The sequence below is a fragment of the Scyliorhinus torazame genome, chromosome 26 (genome assembly GCF_047496885.1).
Source record: "Scyliorhinus torazame isolate Kashiwa2021f chromosome 26, sScyTor2.1, whole genome shotgun sequence".
NCBI classification, from domain to species: domain Eukaryota; kingdom Metazoa; phylum Chordata; class Chondrichthyes; order Carcharhiniformes; family Scyliorhinidae; genus Scyliorhinus; species Scyliorhinus torazame.
This window is the reverse complement of record NC_092732.1, coordinates 10,712,832-10,740,634: the sequence shown is the minus strand read 5'-3', so window position 1 is coordinate 10,740,634 and position 27,803 is coordinate 10,712,832. Positions and strand designations below refer to the sequence as shown.

General features: G+C 47.6%; 1 protein-coding gene across 1 annotated transcript in view; it reads left to right on the top strand.

Moving 5' to 3' along the window:
• The window catches only part of LOC140402901 (uncharacterized), a 102,034-nt gene extending 74,519 nt beyond the window's left edge, over window positions 1-27,515 (top strand). The window contains exon 4 of the mRNA XM_072490530.1: window positions 26,598-27,515. Coding sequence (XP_072346631.1) covers window positions 26,598-27,411 — 814 coding nt within the window. The 3' untranslated portion in view covers window positions 27,412-27,515. The remainder of the gene's footprint in view (window positions 1-26,597) is intronic.
• The last annotated feature ends 288 nt before the right edge of the window (window positions 27,516-27,803 follow it).

The following is a 27,803-nucleotide window of genomic DNA, read 5'->3' as shown; positions in this document are numbered from 1 at the left end:
GCACAGGGTGAAGGCCGGAAAGTGGAGCCGAGTCCACAAAAGATCAGCCATGATCTCATTGAATGGTGGAACAGGCTCGAGGGACCAGATGGCCTACTCCTGATCCTAGTTCTTATATGGGGAAAAATGGTTTAACTAGAACATGAAGGGACAAGAGAGAGAGATGGCTAACGTCAGAACTGACGCAAGTTGCAGATTTAAGAACAAAGAACAAAGAAAAGTACAGCACAGGAACAGGCCCTTCGGCCCTCCAAGCCCGTGCCGACCATGCTGCCTGTCTACTAAAATCGTCTACACTTCCGGTGTCCGTATCCCTCTATTCCCATCCTATTCATGTATTTGTCAAGATGCCCCTTAAATGTCACTATCGTCCCTGCTTCCACCACCTCCTCCGGTAGCGAGTTCCAGGCACCCACTACCCTCTGTGTAAAAAATACTTGCCTCGTACATCTGCTCTAAACCTTGCCCCTCTCACCTTAAACCTATGCCCCCTAGTAATTGACCCCTCTACCCTGGGGAAAAGCCTCTGACTATCCACTCTGTCTCTGCCCTTCATAATTTAGTAGACCTTATCAGGTCGCCCCTTAACCTCCGTCGTTCCAGTGAGAACAAACCGAGTTTATTCAACCGCTCCTCATAGCTAATGCCCTCCATACCAGGCAACATCCTGGTAAATCTCTTCTGCACCCTCTCTAAAGCCTCCACATCCTTCTGGTAGTGTGGCGACCAGAATTGAACACTATACTCCAAGTGTGGCCTAACTAAGGCTCTAATATAGTCTCCTGAAAGAAAGCAGACATTTTCTGCCTCGCTAAACCTGATGACTATTACCCAGATGTGACGACCTTAACCTGGTTGTGGTAATTATTTGCTGGTTTTAGCTAATAGTTACTTAAAAATTGGAGAATGTTTGGGAAGGGGGTGTCTCAGGTATCTGGGAGCCAAGGGACAGTTTGCTGTAAAACGGTGTGTGTATAATGATCAGTATACTTCAGTAGCATAGTGTATTCTAGTGCTTCTTGGTGTGTGTGACTCTGTCTTTTAAATTAATAAATATTCTTTCTTAATTCACACGAATGGACTGTTCCTCACTTTATAGCAAAGAAACACTGCAAACCAGGGTTCCATGTTACCGTTCTGGATTTGGGATTCTGTTACAACACCCTGGGCCAGGGCGCAGTAAATTCCAGTCCCCTCCCCCCAACCCGGAGTCGTAACATAAGTGAATTAACAAATATTTCTGATAAACTTGTCGAAATTTTGGACCTGGCATTTTTTTAAAACAAGAAAAAAGATTAATGTATAATTGTAAAAATAGACTAGTTTGCTAATCTAACTATTCCCAAAACCCCGTCCCACCCTCCACCCAGACAGCCTTGGTGGAAAAGGTGGGGGGGGAGGTTTGAAAAAAAACAAAACAGGGGTTATGAAGTATAATCTGGTTATGCACTGCTGATGGAGCAGTCTTCGTTGCCAGCGATCTAATGATGTCTTCAACCAGAACGTGCAGACTGTAAAATGCTCTCTAAATGACCAGGCAGAGGGAGAGAGAGTTATAAAACTGCCACATGCTTGGATCCATTCACAGAACGCAGGACAAAATGGAGCTCATCACATGACCCATCTTCTGGGAGATTTTGAATGGCTCCACCAATCGCAAGCGAGAACAGGAGATGCCCCATAATTTCAGATGCATTGATTGGCTCCTTGCCAAATCCATCAACCTGACATCAGGGGCTCTGCCACAGAGCTCCAGGGTAATCCTCATAGAATTTACAGTGCAGGAGGCCATTTGGCCCATCGAGTCTGTATATGCCCTTTAAAAGAGCTCCCTACTGAAGCCCTTGTCTCCACCCTGTCCCCGTAACCCAGTAACCCCACCTAATCCTTTGGACACTAAGGGGAAATTTAGCATTGCCAAGCCACCTAACCTGCCCATCCTTGAACTGGGGGAGGAAACCGGAGCACCCGGAGGAAACCCACGCAGACACGGGGAGAACGTGCTAACTCGACACTGTTATGGTCCAGGGATTAGAGAACACCAAAGTATATCATGGAGTTCACCTGACCTACAGCTGTTTGTAGAGTTTGGTTACGAGGAGCACAAGGGCCGACTCTTCAGGCGTTCAACAGAGGCCTTCAGCACTTTTAAACAAAACGCTTATGCTACGTATTCAGTTAACATTTTAAAAACACACATAGCATTTTTATCAACTACAAACCTACCCACACAGCTACAGTACTCTATATTTAACTCTTAATAACTTCCCTTCACTGTTTCACTCAAGTAACAACATTTTTAGATGTGAAAATATTCACACGAAGGCTTGAGTATAAAAAACAGTTTATTTATTTATTTATTTTTAAATTTAGAGTACACAATTATGTTTTTTCCAATTAAGGGGCAATTTAGCGTGGCCAATCCACCTACCCTGCACATCTTTGGGTTGTGGGGGTGAAACCCACGCAGACACGGGGAGAATGTTCAAACTCCACACGGACAGTGACCCAGGGCCAGGATCGAACCCGGGTCCTCGGTGCCATGAGGCAGCAATGCCAGTGCCACCGTGCTGCCCCTTAAAAAGCAGTTTATTATGTCAGAATTCTGGGAGAGAAGGCCTGAGACTCTGCAGCCTTTGACAGCACCTTTTCTCACTTGAGCTAAGGCTCACATGGGTTAATATCCAGATTCAAGGGGCGGGATTAGTTGTAATCTCATTTACATACAGCCAATCACCTTTAATCACGTCACAATTCATTACATGCAACAAATTAGTCCTAATTAATGCTCCATTATCTCAGTCCATGCCATAAATGGTTATTAGTTTGTAATCTACAGCCTTTTCCTGTTGTTGCTAATTTGTTGGTTCGTAGCTAGCCGAGCAGAACAGGGTTATCTTAAGACATTTAGACCTTGGGCAAAGTTTGTGAACAGTCCATTGTCTCTGGGTCAGCACCTGGCAGTGAATCATTTGTTTTCCACACAGGGCTGTCTTCAGCAGCAGACACAGAAAGCACATTGAGATGCAAAGTTAGCTACAATTTCCAACATAGTTAAGAATTAGTTGTATCATGCATAAAGCAGCATTTCCCACCAACATGTCCCACAGTCATATAATGTGAGACAGAATTTTCTCACCAACAACATCCATAAACCAAAACACCTTTTTTTCACAAAACAGTAGGTTTGAATTCCTTACAGAAAACAGACATCACTTTGAAGTTACAAAGTGGTCTGGAGACACCCTTTAACATGCAGAGAGAGAGAGACTTCAAGATCCTTGTAGTCTGAATCCAGCTTCCAACTGACTAAGCCGCAAGTAAAACTCAGAACCACAAACAACTTTCAGCTCAAAGCAAAAGTAAAAACCAGAGCCACAGCCCAGCTCCACCCACACAATGACATCACTGCAGCCATTTGAGAAGACAAACAGTTCTTAAAAGGACATTCCCCTGACAACACAGACAGTCACACGAGGCCGGAATTGAACCTAGGACCCTGGTGCTGTGAGGCAGCAGTGCTAACCACTGTGTCGCTGTGCTAATTCAAATGCCACCTTGCAGTGGGTGTGTTTCAGCTCAATAAAAGCACAGAACAGACAAAGGATTTTGACTCTGACGTTTCATTATGAACTATGCAAGATGCTCAACATCCACACATACCTGTCTAAACTCGACCTATTAAATAAGTCCCCTGCCCGGTTTCGACATTAGTAATAATTTCACTTTGAAACACATGACAAAATACTTGTTTACTGAGTGTGTGCAGTCTTTACATCAAACAATAGCAATAATAACTGGGAGAAAACAAATAGTGTTTGATCTTTTAAATGTCTTTATAAACGCAAGAGTGAACAGTTTGGAAATGTCCGGGGCGGTCAACATTGATTCGTCCTCCAACATGGCCGTCGAACTCTCAGACTCTCCTTGGCAGAAGTGGATCACAGTGGGATTACTTCTTTCTGCAACATGCATTGTGCTTCAGTCTCTAACTGAGTCAGTCACTGCGGTTGTAGTCAAGACGGAGGTGATTCAGTAGGTTGGAGGTCCACACCATGGGTTGATAACCATGTGCCCTTTGGAGCTTCCCTATGCTCCGTTTGTACCTTCACTAGACCTGCCTCTTTCTGTCCCTCGGGTAGTGCCAGCAGACTCCTGTTGAAACCAGCAGAGGGTTCTCTCCTGTAACTTCTGAATTCCTCACTCCTCTCTGCTGCTTGGCTTAAAGACACATGTCCATTAATCATCCATGGTTCAAAAATGATAACGGCAAAATAAAAGAAATGAGAAATGAAGGGATAAAGCGGGAGGAGTCTTTCACTAAAGCATCTCCACAATGTTTAAACCGACCGGCATTCATTCCCAGCTTCATCCTTCTCACCTTTTTGACCAATGTGTCAAATTTGCAATCTTTCAGTCCCCTAGGCCCACCCCAGTATAATAATTATAATCTTCATTGTCACAAGTAGGCTTACATTAACACTGCAATGAAGTTACTGTGAAAAGCCCCTAGTCGCCACATTTGGGCACCTGTTCGGGTACAAAGAGGGAGAATTCAGAATGTCCAATTCACCTAACAGCACATCTTTCATGACTTGTGGGCGGAAACCAGAGCACCCGGAGGAAACCCACTGTAGCCATCTGGGATGGCCACTTCCAGAATACAAAATGGACATTTGCAAAGATTGCAGGGAAAAATGGACAATGTTAAGAACGCAAGCAGGCACAGAGCCTGTCTGCATATTGGAGAAACAGCTCCCAGACCAGACTGAAACTGTAGGCACATTAGCATATGGATGGCCCATCTCCAGGAACAAAGGAAGATACTTAAGTAACCGATCTGGCCCCAGTCCTCGCGGCGCCAGTTCCCCAAACGGAAAGCAGAAAACAAACCAGGCCAACGGCCACCTAGGACCCGCCCAGCCATCAGGGCACCCACCCCTTTACTGGTCAGGATCAATACGAGTGATCAAGAAATGGTCCAATTGATTGGGGCCAAGTTGAAGGCCCGCCCAAAAGCGCGCGAAGCTCCCTTCGGGTATAAGAAGAAGGCCCCAAGAGAGAATCTCTCTCTTGGACCCGGCTCTCACCGAGGAGAGACCCTTCCACCAGCTGCACCAGAAGCAAGTAAGTCCAAGGTCAACGCTCGCTACCAGACGGACGACCTTAGCTGTTCCCCTTCACCACTTCGACCCCAGCAGCCTCAGAACCGAACAACGGCCATTGTTCCTCTGACTGAGTGTCAAAGTATAGGCTTTAGCAGTAGTGATTGTTTAGTCTGTAGTGTTTCGTGCATGAGTAGATATTACTGTGTGTGTAAATAAACAGTATTGACTTTGAACTAACTAACTGGTGTACCGACTCTTTGATCAGTATTCGGGTTTGAACCTTGTGGTAGTATCGAAAGATATCTGGCGACTCTAGGCAAACATAATTAAGGAAGGCGACCATATTGACCCCCATATTCAGAGCCAGCCAAAGAGAGCAACACCACGCAGACACGGGGAGAACGTGCAAACTCCACATAGACAGTGACCCAAACATCGTGGTTCTTCACAGTAAGCCTGTACAGCTTGCGAAAAGTGGGTAAAGCTGCATTACGCATTGTGGGCCGCATGGTAGCACAGTGGCTAGCACAGTCGCTTCACAGCGTGCCAGATTTGATTCCCGGCTTGGGTCACTGTCTGTGCGGAGTCTGCACATTCTCCCCGTGTGTGCGTGGGTTTCCTCCGGGTGCTCCGGTTTCCTCACACAGTCCAAAGATGTGCAGGTTAGGTGGATTGGCCATGCTAAATTGCCGTTAGGGTCCAAAAAAAATTAGGTGGGGTTAATGGGTTATGCTGATAGGGTGGAGGTATGCGCTTAATTCGGTTGCTCTTTCCAAGGGCCCGGTGCAGACTCGATGGGCCGACTGGCCTCCTTCTGCACTGTAAATTCTAAGCCTATGGTTAGTGTAGCTTTGGAAAGTTTACTTCCTCAGTAAACGCCTTGATCAAATAAATAAAGACAGAAAATGCTGTAAAAACTCAACCGGTCTGGCAGCAGGCACAGAGCCTGTCTGCATATTGGAGAAACGGCTCCCAGACGAGACTGAAACTGTAGGCCCATCTCCGGGAACAAAGGAAGATACTTAAGTAACCGATCTGGCTCCAGACCTCACATAGGCCTACTCCGGAGAGAGAAATAGAGTTAATGTTTCCAGTCCATATGAACCTTCCAAGAGTAGCAGTGGTTAGTCCTTCTGTTAGTGTTGCTGTCGTCATATCCAGGATAGAACTGCAGCAGAGCAGAGTGTCTGTAGATTTCTGCACTTTGTGAAGGGGCAGAGGGGGGGAGAGAGATTGCTGGATAACCCTAATTGTCCTTGAACTGAGTGGTTTGCTTGGCCATTTAAGAGTCAACCACATTGCTGTGGGTCTGGAGTCACATGTAGGCCAGACCAGGAAAGGATGGCAGATTCCCTTCCCTAAAGGAGACGAGTGAACCTGATGGGGTTACATGACAATCGACAATGGCCATCAATAGTCTTTGAATTCCAGATTTCTTTTTATTGAATTCATTTTTCGCTTTCTGCTCTGGTGGGATTTGGACCCCGAGTTCCCAGAGCATTAATTACCCTGGGTGTTTATTAGTTCGTCATAATGAACCGAATGAGAGGGGGTGCAATTCTATCTTAAGATATAAAGCAGGGCAAGTGGGTGAGGTAGCAGTGGGGGAACCATTATAGCAATAGTGACCATAGTGATTCAGCATCATTATGGAAAAGGACAAAGATAGAACAGGAGTAAATGTCCTAAATTGGGCGAGAGTCACATTTTGCAAAGCTGAGAGGTGAGCTGGGTAAATTATTGGAATTAATTCTGCAAGACGAGGGAAACTGTCAGTTTGAAATATTAGATCCCTTCGATTGATCAGGGACAGGCAGCATGGTTTTGTTCGGGGAAGATTCTGTCTTACTAATATAGTCACATTTTTGGAGGAGCGAACAAGGAGGATTGATGAGGGTAGTGCAATGGATCTTGTCTCCATGGATTTCAGTAAGGTAATCAACAAGGTTCCACATGGCAGACTGGTCAGGAAAGTGAGGGCTCATGGGATACGGGGGAATGTGGCAGGTTGGATCCAAAATTGACCCAGTGACAGGAAACGAAGAGGAATGGTTGATAATGTTTTTATGAATGGTGAGCATTTTCCATTGGTGTTCCACAGGGCTCCGTGTTTGTGCTCTTCCTGTTTGTTGTATATGCTAATAATTTGGACTTGGATTTGGGAGGGATGATTGGGAAATTTGAAGATGACACCGAGTTGACAGTGAAGAGGATAGGTGTTGATTCCAGAATGATACCAGTGTTTGGTTCAGTGAGCTGAGCAGTGGCAAATGGAGAGGGTGAACCAAGCAAGAGATTACTCAATCAACGGGAAGATATTGCGAGGGGTTCAGAAAGTGAGAGAAATTGGAGTGCATGTCCATATGTCCTTGAAGTTGGCAGGGCAGGTGGACAAGGTGGTAAAGAAAGCATATGGAATGCTTTCCTTTATTTGGTGAGGTGTTGAATAATAAACGGGGCAGCACAGTAACATAGAGGTTAGCAGAGCTGCCTCACAACACCAGGGACCCGGGTTCAATTCCTACCTTGGGTAACTGTCTCTGTGAGTGTCTGCGTGGGTTTCCTCGGGTGCAGGTTACATAGAAATATAGAAAATAGAAACAGGAGGAGGCCATTGGCCCCTTGAACCTGCTCCGCCATTCATTCTGATCATGGCTGATCATCAAGTTCAATACCCTGATCCCGCCGTCCCCCCCATGTCCCTTTGGCCGCAAGTGCTGTATCTAATTCCTTCTTGAAATTACACAACTTTTTGGCCTCAACTACTTTCTGTGGAAGCGAATTCCACAGATTCACCGCTCTCTGGGTGAAGAAACGTCCCCTCACCTCAGTCCTAAAAGGTTTACCCCTTATCCTCAAACTATGATCCCTAGTTCTGGAATTGGTGATGCTAAATTGCCCCGTAGTGTCTCAAGATTTTATTCCAAAAGCAGGGATGCTGGAGTTTTATGAACAGTTCTGGTCAGCACATTACAGGAAGGACAGAGTTGCTGTGGAGAGAGAGAGAAAGTGCAGAGGAGATTAACCCTGAAAAGTGTGAGATATTCTATTTTGGAAGGACAAATATGAATGCGGAATACAGGGTGAACGGTAGAGTTCTTGGCATTGTGGAGGAGCAGAGAGACCTTGGGGTCTATGTTCATACATCTTTGAAAGTTGCCACTCAAGTGGATAGAGCTGTGAAGAAGGCCTATGGTGTGCTCGCGTTCATTAACAGAGGGATTGAATTTAAGAGCCGTGAGGTGATGATGCAGCTGTACAAAACTTTGGTGAGGCCACATTTGGAGTACTGTGTACAGTTCTGGTCGCCTCATTTTAGAAAGGATGTGGAAGCTCTGGAAAAGGTGCAAAGAAGATTTACCAGGATGTTGCCTGGAATGGAGAGTAGGTCTTACGAGGAAAGGTTGAGGGTGCTAGGCCTTTTCTCATTAGAACGGAGAAGGATGAGGGGCGACTTGATAGAGGTTTATAAGATGATCAGGGGAATAGATAGAGTAGACAGTCAAAGACTTTTTCCCCAGGTGGAACACACCATTACAAGGGGACATAAATTTAAGGTGAAAGGTGGAAGATATAGGAGGGATATCAGAGGTAGGTTCTTTACCCAGAGAGTAGTGGGGGCATGGAATGCACTGCCTGTGGAAGTAGTTGAGTCGGAAACATTAGGGACCTTCAAGCAGCTGTTGGATAGGTACATGGATTACGGGAAAATGATATAGTGTAGATTTATTTGTTCTTAAGGGCAGCACGGTAGCATTGTGGATAGCACAATTGCTTCACAGATCCATGGTCCCAGGTTCGATTCCGGCTTGGGTCATTGTCTGTGCGGAGTCTGCACGTCCTCCCCGTGTCTGCGTGGGTTTCCTCCGGGTGCTCCGGTTTCCTCCCACAGTCCAAAGATGTGCGGGTTAGGTGAATTGGCCAATGATAAATTGCCCTTAATGTCCAAATTGCCCTTGGTGTTGGGTGGAGATGTTGAGTTTGGGTGGGGTGCTCTTTCCAAGAGCTGGTGCAGACTCAAAGGGCCGAATGGCCTCCTTCTGCACTGTAAATTCAATGATAATCTATGATTAATCTAGGACAAAGGTTCGGCACAACATCGTGGGCCGAAGGGCCTGTTCTGTGCTGTATTTTCTATGTTCTATGAGATTTACAAGAATGTTGCCAGGGCTTGAAAATTGCATCTCTGGGGAGAAATTGGATAGGCTAACGCTGTTTTCCTTAGAACTGAGGTTAGGCATAACTGAGGTGTCCAGAATATTGAGAGGCCTAGAGAGGGTAGGAAGGAAATATTTTTTTCCCCTTGCTGTGGGGACAATTTCCAAGGGGCATAGCTGAAGGTGATTGATAGAGGAATTAGATGGAATATGGGGAAAAGCTTTTCCATGGAGAGTATGGCGAGTGTCTGGAATTCACTGCCCAAGTTGGTGGTTGAGGACAAACTACTCAGTTAATTTTAAAAGTACCTGGATCTGCATCTGAAGTGCTGTGATCAGCGAGGCAATGGCCCAGGAGCTGGGAAGTGTATTAAAAGGAGTGGAGTCTTTTTTCTTTCTCCTGTTTATTCTTGTCCGCCGCAGGCACGATGGGGCTGAATCACCCCTTTCTGCGCCGTAACTTTATGGTTTTCAATGGTTCATTGGTTGAAGTCAGAGTGAGAGCGGGACAGAGAATTAAAATGCTTACGTGACCGGACACTCAGTGGTAATGGGAGGGTGTTTCACAAATTCATCACATAATCTGTTTGGTCTTCAAAGAATCATAGAATTTACAGTGCGGAAGGAGGCCATTCGGCCCACCGAGTCTGCACCGGCCCTTGCAACGAGCACCCTACCCAAGCCCACACCTCCACCCTATCCCCGTAACCCCACCTAACCTTTATTTTGGACACTAAGGGCAATTTAGCACGGCCAATCCACCTAATCCGCACATCTTTGGACTGTGGGAGGAAACCGGAGGACCCGGAGGGAACCCATGCAGCCACGGGGAGAACGTGCAGACTCCGCACAGACAGTGACCCAAGCCGGGAAGCGAACCTGGGACCCTGGAGCTGTGAAGCAACAGTGCTAGCCAACGTAGAGTAGACATCAGTAGACTGAACTAATAACAAGCAAATAATTGTTTGATTTCATCACAAAATCTAGCAAGGTAGAATTATTTAAAGTTACAACATAAACAAACCGATTGCCAGACGAATAAAAACTTGCCCCGCTATAAAGATATTAGCAGATATCATCAGTCAGCAGAGGGAGGACTCCTCCTGTATCCCAGGCTGCTCCACAGGCCCTCACCAGGCAGCAGTGGGAGGACTGTGAGAGGAAATTGCATGCAGACATGTGGAGAATGTGCAAACATTCATCCAAAGAGTCATCCAAGGCCAGAATTCATAGATTATCATAGAATTTACAGTGCAGAAGGAGGCCATTCGGCCCATCGAGTCTGCACCGGCTCTTGGAAAGAGCACCCTACCCAAGGTCCACACTTCCACCCTATCCCCATAACCCAGTAACCCCACCCTACACTAAGGGCAATTTTGGACACTATGGGCAATTTATCATGGCCAATCCACCTAACCCGCACATCTTTGGACTGTGGGAGGAAACCGGAGCACCCGGAGGAAACCCACGCACACACGGGGAGGATGTGCAGACTCCGCACAGACAGTGACCCAAGCCGGAATCGAACCTGGGACCCTGGAGCTGTGAAGCATTTGTGCTATCCACAATGCTACCGTGCTGCCCTAATTGAACCCAGGTCCCTGATGCTTTGAGGCAGCAGTGCTAAAAACGGGTGGAGTTTGCACTTTCTGACTGTCTCTGCGTGGGTTTTCTCCGAGTGCTCTGGTTTCCTTCCACAGTCCAAAAACATGCAGGTTAGATGGGTTGGCCATGTAAATTGTCCCCTCCCCTCCCTTAGAGGCAGCACGGTGGCGGCGAGGTCCCAGGTTCGATCCTGGCTCTGGGTCACTCTGTGGAGTTTGCACATTCTCTCCGTGCTTGCATGGGTTTCGCCCCCACAACTCAAAAGACGTGCAGAGTAGGTGGATTGGCTGCGCTAAATTACCCCTTCATTGGAAAAAATGAATTGGGTACTCTAAATTTTTTTAAAATTGAAAATTGTCACTTAAGTGTCCAAAGATGTGCAGGTTAGATGGGGTTACGGGGGTAGAGCAGGGGACTGGGCCTAGGTAAGGTGCTGTTTCAGAGGGTTGGTGCATACTTGATGGACTGAAAGGCTTCGTTCTGCATTGTAGAAATTCTATTCTACTATCCTATTATCAACAGGGTGCTGGCGCAAAATGCAACTAAGATGCCTATCATTTTGCAGGTTCTGTTGGTATCAGTGATGGATTAAGTCTCGCCCAAAGGAAAATCAATCACACACTTCAATAAGGTGGCCTGGCACACCACGCCGGCACTGCCCAGTCTGACTCTCCTATCCACATCCGCTGTTGCTGCCCCAGAGCTCGCAACCCTGCTTGCTCAGAAGGGCCTGACCCACAATTTGCATACTCCCACTGAAAGAGAAAGAGACATCTTTGTAGATATTCCATAAATGTTACAGACTAGCTCATTGAATCTGGTCATCTCAGCTCACCTCCCTACTGATATTTGGAAGCAATGGTGTGTTTTGATGCTCAGATTAGATCAGTCTCCACATTATAAGATGGATCTTGAAGTACCAGAGAAGATGCAAAAAGGATTCCTTGCAATGATACTGGGGCTGGCAAGTTATATCTCTGAAGACAGACTGAACATTCTAGAGATGTTTTTTCCCTGAAAAATTAGTTTGTTTTAGATTCACCAGATTGATTCCGGGGATGAAAAGTTTGACATATGAGGAGAGATTAAACAGTTTGGGTTTAGAAGTCTAAGCTGGTGTTTAGAAGGATGAGAGGGGATCGGATCAAGGCATAATAGATACCAAAAGGGATAAAGTAAATGTTGACCAAATGTTCCTTGTAGGTTAAGAGGCGGTAGATTTTAAACTGAGATGAGGAGGAACTACTTCTCGCAAAGACTGGTGGACGTGTGGAACCCGCTGCTCCATAGTGCGGTGGAATCTGGACCATTAAATGGTTTGAAGGAGATAAATTGTGTGATCAAAAAAAAATCGTTAAAGGGATATGGGGAACAGGTAGGGAGGTGGACTTTTTTTTTAAATTTAGAGTGCCCAATTATTTTTTTCCCAATTAAGGGGCAATTTAGCGTGGCCAATCCACCTGTCCTGCACATCTGTGGGTTGTGGGGGTGAAACCCACGCAGACACGGGGAGAATGTGCAAACTCCACACGGACGGTGACCCAGGGCCAGGATCCAGGGTGCTCAGCGCCATAGGCGGCAATGCTAACCACTGTGCCACCGTGCTGCCCAGGGAGGTGGACTTGAGACCAGGGAGAGAGCAGCCATGATCTGATTGAATGGTGGATCGGGCTCGAAGGGCTGAATTGCCGATATCTGCTCCTAATTCCTATGTTATAAGAGGATTTGACACAGCAGAAATGTAGATGTTTGGGTAGATGAGAAAAATATAGCTTATTACTAAGTAAAACAGTCAGGAGTAACTTCTTTAGCCAGGTGTAAAAACAGAAATTGTTGGCAAGCTCAGCATCTATGGCAGCATCTGTGCGTTGAAGAACAGAATCAACATTTCAGATCACCTCTAGTGAAAGGTTTTATGAAAAGTCACAAACCTAAAAGGTAAACAGTTTATTTTCTCCACGGACCAGATCTTCTGAGTAATTCCAGCATTTTCTGTTGTTAATTCAAATTTCAGCATCTGCATTATTTTTCTTTCCTTTCGTTGCAGGACGTCGAAAATATAGAACTAATTCCACAAGGGTTGAACTTTCCAACTGTGCTGCTCACTTATGGGTAAAGTCAGACTGCAAAATGGTCATTCACTAGCTGAATGTGCAAAACAATACACTAGGCCTTCCCCGACTGACACACACAAATGCAGTCACTCTGGAAGGGGATCATTCAGATACATCATGTATCTGAGGTAATATGGGCTGAAGTTAGAAGTAGGTAAGGAGCGGTCACGTTATTAGGTGTTTTCTATTGGCCCCAAATAGTAATGGAGATGTGGAGGAAGAAATTGCAAAGCAGATTATGGATAGGTGTGGAGGTCTCAGGGTAGTTGTCATGGGTGACTTTAAATTTCCAAATATTGATTGGAACCTCTACAGGTCGAACAGTTCGGATGGGGCAGTTTTTGTACAGTGTGTGCAGGAGGGTTTCCTGACGCAATATGTGGATAGCCTGACAAGTAGGGGACCCACATTGGATTTGGTACTGGGTAATGAACCGGGCCAAGTGTTAGATTTGTTTATGGGAGAGCACTTTGGAGATAGTGACCACAATTCGGTGTCTTTCACTATTGCAATGGAGAGGGATAGGGCCATACGGCAGGGCAAGGTTTATAATTGGGGGAGGGGTAATTATGATGCGATTAGGCAAGAATTAGGGAGCATAAGATGGGAACAGAAACTGTCAGGAAAAGGCACAAATGAAAAGTGGAGCTTGTTCAAGGAACAAATACTGCGTGTCCTTGATAGGTATGTCCCTGTCAGGCAGGGAGGAAATGGCCGTGTGAGGGACCATTGTTCACAAAAGAGGTTGAATGTCTTGTCAAGAGGAAAAAGGAGGCGTATGTAAAGATGAGAAAACAAGGTTCTGTTGGGTCGCTTGAGGGTTACAAGGTAGCAAGGAATGAGCTAAAAAAAAAAGGCTTAGGAGAGCTAGGAGGGGGCATGAGAAGTCCTTGGCGGGTCGGATCAAGGAAAACCCCAAGGCTTTTTACTCTTATGTGAGAAATGAAAGAATGACCAGGGTGAGGTTCGGGCCGGTCAAGGACAGTAGTGGGAACTTGTTCATGAAGTCAGAAGAGATAAGAGAGGCATTGAATGAATACTTTTCTTCAGTGTTCACCAAGGAGAGGGGTTATGTTTTTGAGGATGAGAGTGTGATAGAGGCGGGTAGACTGGAGGAGGTAGATGTTCTGAGGGAAGATGTATTAGCAATTTTGAAAAACCTGAGGGTCGAAAAGTCCCCTGGGCCAGATGGGATATATCCAAGGATTTTTTGGGAGGCAAGGAATGAGATTGCAGAGCCTTTGGCTTTGATCTTTGGGTCCTCACTGTCCACGGGGATAGTGCCGGAGGACTGGAGAGTGACGAATGTTGTTCCTTTGTTCAAGAAAGGGAATAGGAATGACCCTCGTAATTATAGGCCGGTTAGCCTTACTTCGGTGGTCGGTAAGTTATTGGAAAGGGTCCTGAAGGATAGGATTAATGACCATTTGGAAAGATGCAGCATAATCCGGGATAGTCAACACGGATTCATGAAGGGTAGGTCTTGCCTCACAAATTTGATTGAATTATTTGAGGAGGTAACTAAGTGTGTAGATAAAGGTAGAGCAGTTGATGTCGTAAACATGGATTTCAGTAAGGCGTTTGATAAGGTTCCCCATGGTCGGCTCGTGAAGAAAGTAAGGATGTGGGATAGAGGGAAATTTGGCCAATTGGATAAGTAACTGGCTATCACATAGAAGACAGAGGGTGGTGGTGGATGGAAAATTTTCAGACTGGAGACCAGTTACCAGCGGTGTACCACAGGGATCAGTGATGGGTCCTCTGCTATTTGTGATTTTTATCAATGGCTTGGAGGAGGGGGCTGAAGGGTGGGTCAGTAAATTTGCTGATGGCGCCAAGATTGGTGGAGTAGTGAATGAGGTGGAGGGCTGTTGTAGGCTGCAAAGGGACATTGATAGGATGCAGAGCTGGGCCGAAAAATGGCAGATGGAGTTTAACCCTGATAAGTGCGAGGTGATTCATTTGGTAGGACAAATTTGATTGCGGATTACAGGGTCAACGGCAGGGTTCTGAGGAATGTGGAGGAACAGGGAGATCTTGGGGTTCATGTCCACAGATCTCTGAAGGTTACCACTCAAGTGGATAGAGCCGTGAAGAAGGCCTACAGTGTGTTCGCGTTTATTAAGGGCTTGAGTTTATGAGCCGCGGGGTTATGTTGCAACTGTACAGGACCCTGGTGAGACCACATTTGGAGTGCAGTTCTGGTCACCTCATTATAGGAAGGATGTGGAAGCATTGGAAAGGGTGCAAAGGAGATTTACCAGGATGCTGCCCGGATTGGAGGGTGGGTCTTATGAGGAAAGGTTGAGGGAGCTAGGGCTTTTCTCATTGGAGCGAAGGAGGATGACAGGCAACTTAACAGAGGTTTATAAGATGATGCGGGGGATAGATAGAGTGGATGTTCAGAGACTATTTCCTCGAGTGGGTGTAGCTGCTACAAGGGGGCATAACTATAAGATTCGGGGTGGGAGATATAGGAGAGATATCCGAGGTAGGTTCTTTACTCAGAGAGTGGTTAGGGCGTGGAATGGACTGCCTGCTGTGATAGTGGGATCGGACACTTTAGGAACTTTCAAGCGGTTATTGGATAGGCACATGGAGCACACCAGAATGTCAGGGAGTGGGATAGCTTGATCTTGGTTTCGGACAAAGCTCGGCTCAACATCGAGGGCCGAAGGGCCTGTTCGGTGTTGTACTGTGCTATGTTCTATGTGTACAAATGGATTTTCAAAACGTTCACGTTTCTTCAGCTCTGAAGAATAGTCCTACGGACTCTTGTTCCTCTTTCCACAAATGAGACCTGCTGAGATTTTCCAGTATTTCCTATTTTTATTTCAGATTTCCAGCATCCACAGTATTCTGGCTTAATTTTGTTTCCTCGTTGTTTCCGCACAGAGTGGATAGTCAGATGCTTTTTCCTGGGGTTGGAGAGTCAGGTACTAGGGGACATCTGTTTAAAGTGCGTGGGGAAAAGGTTAGAACTGATATGCGAGGCAAGTTTTTTTACACAAGAGGGTGGTAAATATATGGAATGCGCCTCCTGGGGAGGTGGTGGGAGCAGGTACGATAGCGGCATTTAAGGGGCATCTCCACAAATATATGAATAGGCAATGGAAGGATACGGACTCCGTAAGTGCAGATGGTTTTAGTTTTGGCAGGTACCAAGGTCGGTGCAGGCTTGGAGGGCCAAAGGATCTGTTCCTGGCTGCATTGTTCTTTGCTCTTTGTTAACACTCCCGGCTTTTAAAGTTCAAAAGACTTAATCCATACTTGCACATTCTTACTGGCAGCTTGAATCTTCTGCGTAAAGTAATAATAATAATAAAAATCGCTTATTGTCACAAGTAGGCTTCATTGAAGTTACTGTGAAAAGCCCCAAGTTGCCACATTCCGGCTCCTGTTCGGGGAGGCCGGTACGGGAATTGAACCCGCGCTGCTAGCCATGTTCTGCTTTACACACCAACTGTTCACCCAACTGCGCTCAACCAGCCCCTGGCTATGAGGCGGAGAAACCATTTGTTCGGTGGAGAGTTTGCATCTAACTGGAGGAGTTTGTTCTCATAGAATCATATTCGAATTTGAAGTGCAGAAGGAGGGCCATTTGGCCCATCGAGTCTGCATTGGCTCTTGGAAAGAGGACCCCACCTAAGCCCACACCTCCGTCCTATCCCACTAACCCGTAACCCCACTTAACCTAAGGGCAATTAGCCTGGCCAATCCACCTAACCTGCACATCTTTGGACTGTGGGAGGAAGCCAAAGGAAACCCACGCAGACACGGGGAGAACGTGCAGACTCCGCACAGACAGTGACCCAAGCCGTGAATCGGACCGGGGACCCTGGAGCTGTGAAGCTGTGCTGCCCATAATCTGCTGTGAATTGTTCCCAGGACGATAGCTATGGTGTGGTAGTAGGTTTAATATTTAAATCTGGGCCCTCTCGCTCCAGTCCCAATATTATTACTGTCATAATATACACCAGTATATCATATCATGGTGCAGACACACACACTGATGGACACACAGCAAGACCAATCAACACACACAACACCGCAGCCAATCACCAGTTAGAGCACACTCACTATATAGACAGAGGGCATCAGAGATCCCGCTCATTCGGGATGCAGCCTCTCAGAAGGACAGAGCTTACAGCACAGATCCTCACCAGGTGCTGAGTGCATAGACTGGTTCGGACGAATCAAACATCCTGTTAACCCACAGTGAAAGTATGTTCAACAGTTTCCAACTTAATAAAATAGTGTTGTACTATTGTCAGTGTTGGTGGCCTGTATGTGTTCCACGGATCCAGAGCAGCCAACACATCAATTACAAAACAACATTGTCCATTTACCAAGCTGCTGGTTCAATGAGGGCTGCCTGACCCAGAATGCACCGCGAAGCGCAACCTGCCCGTTCGCCACCGCAGGAGCTGCGGCGCAGGCGCAGTGTCCGAGTAGGCGGCGCAGGCGCAGTGTCCGAGTAGGCGGCGCAGGCGCAGTGTCCGAGTTAGCGGCGCAGGCGCAGTCCAGCCTGCTGGTGGCGATGGCGGTTCCGCGGGAGGATGGCCAGTGAGGGGAGCCGTTGGCGGGAAAAGCTGAATTCACGCTCGATGGAACGCTCAAACCCCGAATGTGAAGCTTTCCGGAGCAGGCCGGGAAGCGGCTGATCGTCTCCTGGTCACAAGAGCGGGTGAGCGGACGCCGCCCTGACAGTTGGCAATACGCCTGCGCGACCGCCATGTTTACTGTTGGCAGGCCGCATTCTATTCCCAATGCGCCTGCGCTGCCGCCATTTTGAGAAGGACATGTGCGGCACCGCGCATGCGTGGAGGTCCTGGACCAGGAGAAGGTGAATGTTGGATTTGACAAACTGCCTTTTGCAGATTCAGACCAATCATTTCAGAGACTCTGATTGGTCAGGTTCAGAGTCTCTGATTGGTCAGGTTCAGAGTCTCTGATTGGTCAGGTTCAGAGTTTCTGATTGGTCAGGTTCAGAGTCTCTGATTGGTCAGGTTCAGAGTCTCTGATTGGTCAGGTTCAGAGTCTCTGATTGGTCAGGTTCAGAGTCTCTGATTGGTCAGGTTCAGAGTCTCTGATTGGTCAGGTTCAGAGTCTCTGATTGATCAGCTCAGAGTCTCTGATTGGTCAGGTTCAGAGTCTCTGATTGGTCAGGTTCAGAGTCTCTGATTGGTCAGGTTCAGAGTCTCTGATTGGTCAGGTTCAGAGTCTCTGATTGATCAGCTCAGAGACTCTGATTGGTCAGGTTCAGAGTCTCTGATTGGTCAGGTTCAGAGTCTCTGATTGGTCAGGTTCAGAGTTTCTGATTGGTCAGGTTCAGAGTCTCTGATTGGTCAGGTTCAGAGTCTCTGATTGGTCAGGTTCAGAGTCTCTGATTGGTCAGGTTCAGAGTCTCTGATTGGTCAGGTTCAGAGTCTCTGATTGGTCAGGTTCAGAGTCTCTGATTGATCAGCTCAGAGTCTCTGATTGGTCAGGTTCAGAGTCTCTGATTGGTCAGGTTCAGAGTCTCTGATTGGTCAGGTTCAGAGTCTCTGATTGATCAGGTTCAGAGTCTCTGATTGATCAGGTTCAGAGTCTCTGATTGGTCAGCTCAGAGTCTCTGATTGGTCAGGTTCAGAGTCTCTGATTGGTCAGGTCAGAGTCTCTGATTGGTCAGGTCAGAGTCTCTGATTGGTCAGCTCAGGTTCTCTGATTGGTCAGGTTCAGAGTCTCTGATTGGTCAGCTCAGGTTCTCTGATTGGTCAGGTTCAGAGTCTCTGATTGGTCAGGTTCAGAGTCTCTGATTGGTCAGGTTCAGAGTCTCTGATTGATCAGGTTCAGAGTCTCTGATTGATCAGGTTCAAAGTCTCTGATTGGTCAGGTTCAGAGTCTCTGATTGGTCAGGTTCAGAGTCTCTGATTGGTCAGGTTCAGAGTCTCTGATTGATCAGCTCAGAGTCTCTGATTGATCAGGTTCAGAGTCTCTGATTGGTCAGGTTCAGAGTCTCTGATTGGTCAGGTTCAGAGTCTCTGATTGGTCAGGTTCAGAGTCTCTGATTGATCAGGTTCAGAGTCTCTGATTGGTCAGGTTCAGAGTCTCTGATTGATCAGGTTCAGAGTCTCTGATTGATCAGGTTCAGAGTCTCTGATTGGTCAGCTCAGAGTCTCTGATTGGTCAGGTTCAGAGTCTCTGATTGGTCAGGTCAGAGTCTCTGATTGGTCAGGTCAGAGTCTCTGATTGGTCAGCTCAGGTTCTCTGATTGGTCAGGTTCAGAGTCTCTGATTGGTCAGCTCAGGTTCTCTGATTGGTCAGGTTCAGAGTCTCTGATTGGTCAGGTTCAGAGTCTCTGATTGGTCAGGTTCAGAGTCTCTGATTGATCAGGTTCAGAGTCTCTGATTGATCAGGTTCAAAGTCTCTGATTGGTCAGGTTCAGAGTCTCTGATTGGTCAGGTTCAGAGTCTCTGATTGGTCAGGTCAGAGTCTCTGATTGGTCAGGTCAGAGTCTCTGATTGGTCAGCTCAGGTTCTCTGATTGGTCAGGTTCAGAGTCTCTGATTGGTCAGGTTCAGAGTCTCTGATTGGTCAGGTTCAGAGTCTCTGATTGGTCAGGTTCAGAGTCTCTGATTGATCAGGTTCAGAGTCTCTGATTGGTCAGCTTCAGAGTCTCTGATTGATCAGGATCAGAGTCTCTGATTGATCAGGTTCAGAGTCTCTGATTGGTCAGGTTCAGAGTCTCTGATTGGTCAGGTTCAGAGTCTCTGATTGGTCAGCTCAGAGTCTCTGATTGATCAGCTCAGAGTCTCTGATTGGTCAGCTCAGAGTCTCTGATTGATCAGCTCAGAGTCTCTGATTGGTCAGGTTCAGAGTCTCTGATTGATCAGGTTCATAGTCTCTGATTGATCAGGTTCAGAGTCTCTGATTGATCAGGTTCAGAGTCTCTGATTGGTCAGGTTCAGAGTCTCTGATTGGTCAGGTTCAGAGTCTCTGATTGATCAGGTTCAGAGTCTCTGATTGGTCAGCTCAGAGTCTCTGATTGGTCAGCTCAGAGTCTCTGATTGATCAGCTCAGAGTCTCTGATTGGTCAGCTCAGAGTCTCTGATTGATCAGGTTCAGAGTCTCTGATTGGTCAGGTTCAGAGTCTCTGATTGGTCAGGTTCAGAGTCTCTGATTGATCAGGTTCAGAGTCTCTGATTGATCAGGTTCAGAGTCTCTGATTGATCAGGTTCAGAGTCTCTGATTGGTCAGCTCAGAGTCTCTGATTGATCAGGTTCAGAGTCTCTGATTGATCAGGTTCAGAGTCTCTGATTGGTCAGGTTCAGAGTCTCTGATTGATCAGGTTCAGAGTCTCTGATTGATCAGGTTTAGAGTTTCTGATTGGTCAGGTTCAGAGTCTCTGATTGGTCAGGTTCAGAGTCTCTGATTTATCAGGTTCAGAGTCTCTGATTGATCAGGTTCAGAGTTTCTGATTGGTCAGGTTCAGAGTCTCTGATTGATCAGGCTCAGAGTCTCTGATTGGTCAGGTTCAGAGTCTCTGATTGATCAGGTTCAGAGTCTCTGATTGATGAGGTTCAGAGTCTCTAATTGATCAGCTCAGAGTCTCTGATTGGTCAGGTTCAGAGTCTCTGATTGGTCAGGTTCAGTGTCTCTGATTGGTCAGGTTCAGAGTCTCTGATTGATCAGGTTCAGAGTTTCTGATTGATTCGGTTCGGGTTCAGAGTCTCTGATTGATCAGGTTCAGAGTCTCTGATTGATCAGCTCAGAGTCTCTGATTGGTCAGCTCAGAGTCTCTGATTGATAAGGTTCAGAGTCTCTGATTGGTCAGGTTCAGAGTCTCTGATTGATCAGGTTCAGAGTCTCTGATTGATGAGGTTCAGAGTCTCTGATTGATCAGCTCTGAGTCTCTGATTGATCAGGTTCAGAGTCTCTGATTGATCAGGTTCAGAGTCTCTGATTGATCAGGTTCAGAGTCTCTGATTGATCAGGTTCAGAGTTTCTGATTGATTCGGTTCGGGTTCAGAGTCTCTGATTGATCAGGTTCAGAGTCTCTGATTGATCAGGTTCAGAGTTTCTGATTGGTCAGGTTCAGAGTCTCTGATTGATCAGGCTCAGAGTCTCTGATTGGTCAGGTTCAGAGTCTCTGATTGATCAGGTTCAGAGTCTCTGATTGATGAGGTTCAGAGTCTCTAATTGATCAGCTCAGAGTCTCTGATTGGTCAGGTTCAGAGTCTCTGATTGGTCAGGTTCAGTGTCTCTGATTGGTCAGGTTCAGAGTCTCTGATTGATCAGGTTCAGAGTTTCTGATTGATTCGGTTCGGGTTCAGAGTCTCTGATTGATCAGGTTCAGAGTCTCTGATTGATCAGCTCAGAGTCTCTGATTGGTCAGCTCAGAGTCTCTGATTGATAAGGTTCAGAGTCTCTGATTGGTCAGGTTCAGAGTCTCTGATTGATCAGGTTCAGAGTCTCTGATTGATGAGGTTCAGAGTCTCTGATTGATCAGCTCTGAGTCTCTGATTGATCAGGTTCAGAGTCTCTGATTGATCAGGTTCAGAGTCTCTGATTGATCAGGTTCAGAGTCTCTGATTGATCAGGTTCAGAGTTTCTGATTGATTCGGTTCGGGTTCAGAGTCTCTGATTGATCAGGTTCAGAGTCTCTGATTGATCAGGTTCAGAGTCTCTGATTGATCAGGTTCAGAGTCTCTGATTGGTCAGGTTCACAGTCTCTGATTGATCAGGTTCAGAGTCTCTGATTGATCAGGTTCAGAGTCTCTGATTGATCAGGTTCAGAGTTTCTGATTGATCAGGTTCAGAGTCTCAGATTGACCAGGTTCAGAGTTTCTGATTGATTCGGTTCGGGTTCAGAGTCTCTGATTGATCAGGTTCAGAGTCTCTGATTGGTCAGGTTCAGAGTCTCTGATTGATCAGGTTCAGAGTCTCTGATTGATCAGGTTCAGAGTCTCTGATTGATCAGGTTCAGAGTCTCTGATTGATCAGGTTCAGAGTCTCTGATTGATCAGGTTCAGAGTCTCTGATTGATCAGGTTCAGAGTTTCTGATTGATTCGGTTCGGGTTCAGAGTCTCTGATTGGTCAGGTTCAGAGTCTCTGATTGATCAGGTTCAGAGTCTCTGATTGATCAGGTTCAGAGTCTCTGATTGATCAGGCTCAGAGTCTCTGATTGATCAGGTTCAGAGTCTCTGATTGATGAGGTTCAGAGTCTCTGATTGATGAGGTTCAGAGTCTCTGATTGATGAGGTTCAGAGTCTCTGATTGATGAGGTTCAGAGTCTCTGATTGATGAGGTTCAGAGTCTCTGATTGATGAGGTTCAGAGTCTCTGATTGATGAGGTTCAGAGTCTCTGATTGATGAGGTTCAGAGTCTCTGATTGATGAGGTTCAGAGTCTCTGATTGATGAGGTTCAGAGTCTCTGATTGATCAGCTCAGAGACGGAGGGAGATCGGGACGGAGTGAGACCGGGATAGAGGTAGATGAGGGTCTCGGAGGGAGAGGGACGGAGGGAGATTGGGATCGAGGGAGACCGGGACGGAGGGAGACTGTGATGGAGGGAGATCAGGCCGGAGGGAGACCGGGGCGGCTGGAGTCCGAGACGGGGGGAGACAGGGACGGGGGGAGACAGGGACGGGGGGAGACAGGGACGGGGGGAGGTTGGAGGGAGGCCGGGACGGAGGGAGGTCGGGATCGGGGCTGGGACATTTGTGTTGTGAGCCACAGTAGTTTAAACTAAACCAGTTTAGTCCTTCACTCCGCACCTCCTGGAATTCTCACAGGTAAATGGGAAGAAGGTTTTCCCCTTAGCGGAGGGGTGAATAACCAGGGGGAGTAGATTTCAGGAAAAGGACAGGAGGTTTAGACGGGATGTGAGGAAACACCTTTTCACCCAGAAGGTGGTGGGAGTCTGGGAGCCTCAAAATAAGTAGATTTAGGACTGAGATTACGAGGAACTTCTTCACCCAAAGGATTGTGAATCTATGGAATTCCTTGCCCAGTGAAGCAGTAGAGGCTCCTTCATTAAATGTTTTTAAGATATAGATAGATAGTTTTTTGAAGAATAAAGGGATTAAGGGTTATGGTGTTCGGGCCGGAAAGTGGAGCTGAGTCCACAAAAGATCAGCCATGATCTCATTGAAAGGTGGAGCAGGCTCGAGGGGCCAGATGGCCTACTCCTGCTCCTAGTTCTTGTGTTCTTATGGGATGGAGGGAGGTCGGGTCGGAGGGAGGTCGGGACGGAGGGAGGTCGGGACGGAGGGAGGTCAGGATCTCGGAGGGAGGTCAGGATCTCGGAGGGAGGTCAGGATCTCGGAGGGAGGTCGGGACGGAGGGCGGTCGGGACGGAGGGCGGTCGGGACCTCATAGGGAGGTTGGGACTGACGGAGGTAGGGACGGACGGAGGTCGGAGGGAGGCCGGGACGGAGGGAGGTCGGGATCGGGGCTGGGACATTTGTGTTGTGAGCCGCAGTAGTTTAAACTAAACCAGTTTGGTCCTTCACTCCGCACCTCCTGGAATTCTCACAGGTAAATGGGAAGAAAGTTTTCCCCTTAGCGGAGGGGTGAATAACCAGGGGGAGTAGATTTCAGGAAAAGGACAGGAGGTTTAGACGGGATGTGAGGAAACACCTTTTCACCCAGAAGGTGGTGGGAGTCTGGAACTCGCTGCCTGAAAGGGGGGTGGAGGCAGAGACCCTCAGAACATTGAAGGAGCATTTTGATCAGCAGTGTAAACTCCACAGCACACAAGGCTACGGACCAGGTGCTGATGGCCGCACCCACGATGGGCCGAACGGCCTATTCTGTCCTGTAAAAACTCTGACTCCACTCCACAGTTTCCTTTTGAAAGTGTTCACAAGATGATAAGACATGGGAGCAGAATTAGGCTATTCGGCCCATCGGCTCTGCTCCTCCATTCAGTCAGGGCTGCTGTGTTCCTCATCCCCATTCTCCTCCCCATAACCCGGCATCATCACATTTGCTTTCACGCCTGCTTCTGGACAACGAGTTTCATCTCATTACCGCTCAGTGTGTAGATAGGTTCTCCCTGTGTCTGTCTTACTCAAAAATGTCTGTATGTGCCGGCACAGCGGCTAGCACTGCTGCCTCACAGCGCCAAGGACCCAGGCTCAGTTACGGCCTCGGGTGAGTGTCTGTGCGAAGTCTGCACTTTCTCTCCGTGTCTGCGTGGGTCTCCTTCGGGTGCTCCGGTTTCCTCCCACAGTCCAAAGACGTGCGGGTTAAGTGGTTTGGCCCAAAAAGGTCAGGGGATAGGGTGGAGCTTAAGTATGGTGCGCCTTCCGAGGGCTGGTGCACACTCGATGGGCTGAATAGCCTCCTGCACTGTAACTCCTATGACAACCATAGAATTTACTGCAGACGGAGGCCATTCGCCCCATCAACTCTGCATCGACCCTCTGAGAGAGCACACTACCCAGGCCCACTCCCCTGTAACCTAACCTGCACATCCCTGGTCACTATGGGCAATTTATCACGGCCAATCCACCTAACCTGCACGTCTTTGGACTGTGGGAGGAAACCGGAGCACACACGGGGAGAAGGTGCAGACTCCACACAGACAGTACAAGGCCAGAATTGAACCTGGGACCGTGGCGCTGTGAAGCAGCAGTGCTAACCACAGTACCTCCATGCCAACCCACCTCCTATTTTCCATGTTTCTATGGTTACGCACCATCTAACGTTCCAAGCTTAACCCTGAAGTTAGCAGTTTCTGACCAACAGCAGGGTGTTGGGGGTCTGGAAACCTCAATCTGAAAAGGTGGCAGAACCTCATCCTGCATTCAGATTCTCCCCCCTATATCAGCTTTTAAGTGAGCGGATATAGCTCCTCTCTATCCACCTTATCTTGAAAACATACCTCTGTTAACCTCTGAAACCTTCTTAAGTCCAGAGAGTACAACCCTCATCGTGACTCGGATGTACTTTGGCAGAAGGGATAGAAGAGGCAGTATAGAATTACAGCCTGTGCAGTGTCAGAGGGACCTGGAGTCAGACAGCTACGTTAATCCTCTTGCACATTTCCATGGTTTGTCCGCTGTGTTTGTGTGTTCACAGGCCAGTTGATCAGCTGAATCCTCACTTTTGTGAGGGCCACGAAGAATCCAGCACGGGTTTCAAGGACACAAGAAATAACATTTATTTACAATAACATATATATATATATATATTTATTTATATATATATATATATATATATATATATATATATACAGCAGCAATCTCACTTGCTGCTTACTCCTTCCTGCTAGTTCCAAACTGGCCAGCTTTATTTATACAGGGAGTCTACTAATGATTTCTCCGCCCCCCTCATTGGGGAAGCTCATACTCCCACAGGATTGTGGGATTGTCATTAGTCCCCAGCCAATGGTAAGCAGGCAGGTTATAACACTCACCCACAGGACACATCCGGTTTCTAGCTGCTGTAACTACAGCTCTTTGGTTTCCCATTCGAAAGCTGATGATTATCAGGTCATGTGAGGGACCGAGTGAGTCTTTCACATAGTGCTGTATGTTTAGGTTTGAGTTTCCGTCTTCAGTGATCGCCTTCTAATACCTTGTCAAGTTAATTTGAAGCAGGGAGTGTGAGGGAATCCGCACAAAGGCAAAAGCAGGTTGGGGACCGGGACAGAGGGTGGGCGGGGCTTCTGGGTCCCAGTGACCAGCAGAGAAAATTGATTTTATTCTCAGTCTTTACACAGGGCTGGAGAACTGAACCAACCAGAGAGGGTGAAAACTGGGAATGGAGATGGTGCGAGTTTGGATTTAATGGCACTTCGGAGGGAAAATGCCAGGGCGGCACGGTGCCACAATAGTTAGCACTGCTGCCTCGCAGCGACAGGGACCCAGGTTCAATTCCCACCTTGGGTCACTGTCTGTGTGGAGTCTGCACGTTCTCCCCGTGTCTGCGTGGGTTTCCTCCGGGTGCTCCGGTTTCCTCCCACAGTCCAAAGATGTGCAGGTTAGGTGGATTGGCCATGTTACATTTTCCCGTGGTGTGCAGGTTAGATGATAGGAGCGGGCCTGGGGAGGGTACTGTTTCAGAGGGTCAGTGCAGACTCAATGGGCTGAATGGCCCCAAGCACTGTCGGGATTTTATGGTTCTGTGGATCTAGATTTGCAGCTTTGTCTGCAATCTGTGCTGTATTTCTATCTATAGTGATGATTTTTGTTAACTCCTTTTACAGGATATTGGATGGAGAGGATTTACAGATGTAACACTCAACCCGAACAAAATGTCCAGAATTGACACCCCCTCAATTGGTCAGGACCTGCCTATCATCGGCCTTTGAATGTGGAAGGAGAAATGTTTGTCTGTTCTGTCTGTGGGGAAAGATTTCAAACTTCAGCGTGATTGGAAAAGCACCGAGACGCGCACACACACTCGAGCGAGAGTGTCCCAGTCAGCTGACCGGGGAAAGACATTGAACCAATTCCACAGCCTGGAAAAAACATCAAACGAGTCACAATGGGGAGAAAGTACACGGCTCCGGTGCGTGGAGGAGCGATCGGCAAACCCGGGGAGAAACAGTACACGGATCCTGTGCCTGGACGAGGGTTCGACAAAGCATCCGACCTGGAGAGACACAAGGGCACCCGGACGATGGAAAAACGGTGGAAATGTGGAGACTGCGGAAAGGGATATAACTACCCGTACCAACTGGAAAGCCATCGCCGCAGTCACACTGGGGAGAGGCCGTTTACCTGCTCAGTGTGTGGGAAGGGATTCACTCAGTCTTGCTCTCTCCTGACACATGAGCGGGTTCACACCGGTGACAGGCCATTCACCTGCTTTGACTGCGGGAAGCGGTTCAACGCCTTATCGAACCTCCTGACCCACCAGCGGGTTCACTCTGATCACAGACCGTTTCGGTGCTCTGACTGTGAGAAAAGCTTCAAAAGTCAGAAAGATCTGATGACCCACCGGCGCACTCACACCGGGGAGAGGCCGTTCACCTGCTCTGCTTGTGGCAAGAGATTTATTCAGCCGTCCCACCTCCTGAGACACCAGAGGTTCCACACGGGGGAGAGGCCGTTCACCTGCTCGGAGTGCGGGCAGCGATTCACCGACTCCTCCGACCTGCTGCGGCACCGGCGAATTCACACCGGGGAGAGGCCGTTCGCCTGCGCTGTGTGTGCGAAGACATTCACTCAGCTGTCCAGCCTGATTACGCACCGACTTGTCCACAGCGATCGGAGACCCTTTCAATGTCCAGACTGCAGGAAGAGCTTTAAGAGTAAACAGAACCTGCTGGCACACCAGCGCAGTCACAGCGGAGTGCGACCGTTCATCTGCCCTGTGTGCGGGAAGAGATTCACTCAATCCAACAACGTGCTCAAACACCAGCAAATCCATCTGCGGCAGCGGCCGTTAGATTCGACTGTGATTGCCGACGTTAATCTGATCCAGGACTAAAGCAGCTTCATTCTCAGCTTGTTTGTGTTAATTTAAGTTACCAAATGACTGGGCAGGAGTTTAATAGTCAGGAGACGTTTCAAATAAATCAGCTTGGTTTCAAACACGTTGTTGCCTTTCCCACCAAGTTCGAAAATCCATAAAACCATAGAACCCCGGCAGAGCAGAAAGAGGCCATTCAGACCCATCGAGTCTGCACCAACCCTCTGAAAGAACACCCTATCCATGCCCTCTCCCCTGCCCTATCCTGGTTACCCCACCTGACCTCAACATCTTTGGTAGTGGGAAGTAGGAGCACCCGGAGGAAAGCCCCACACACACAGGGCGTGCGTGCAAACTCAGGAAGCACAATCCGAAGTTGGGGCGAAGATCAAATCTCATAGAATTTACAG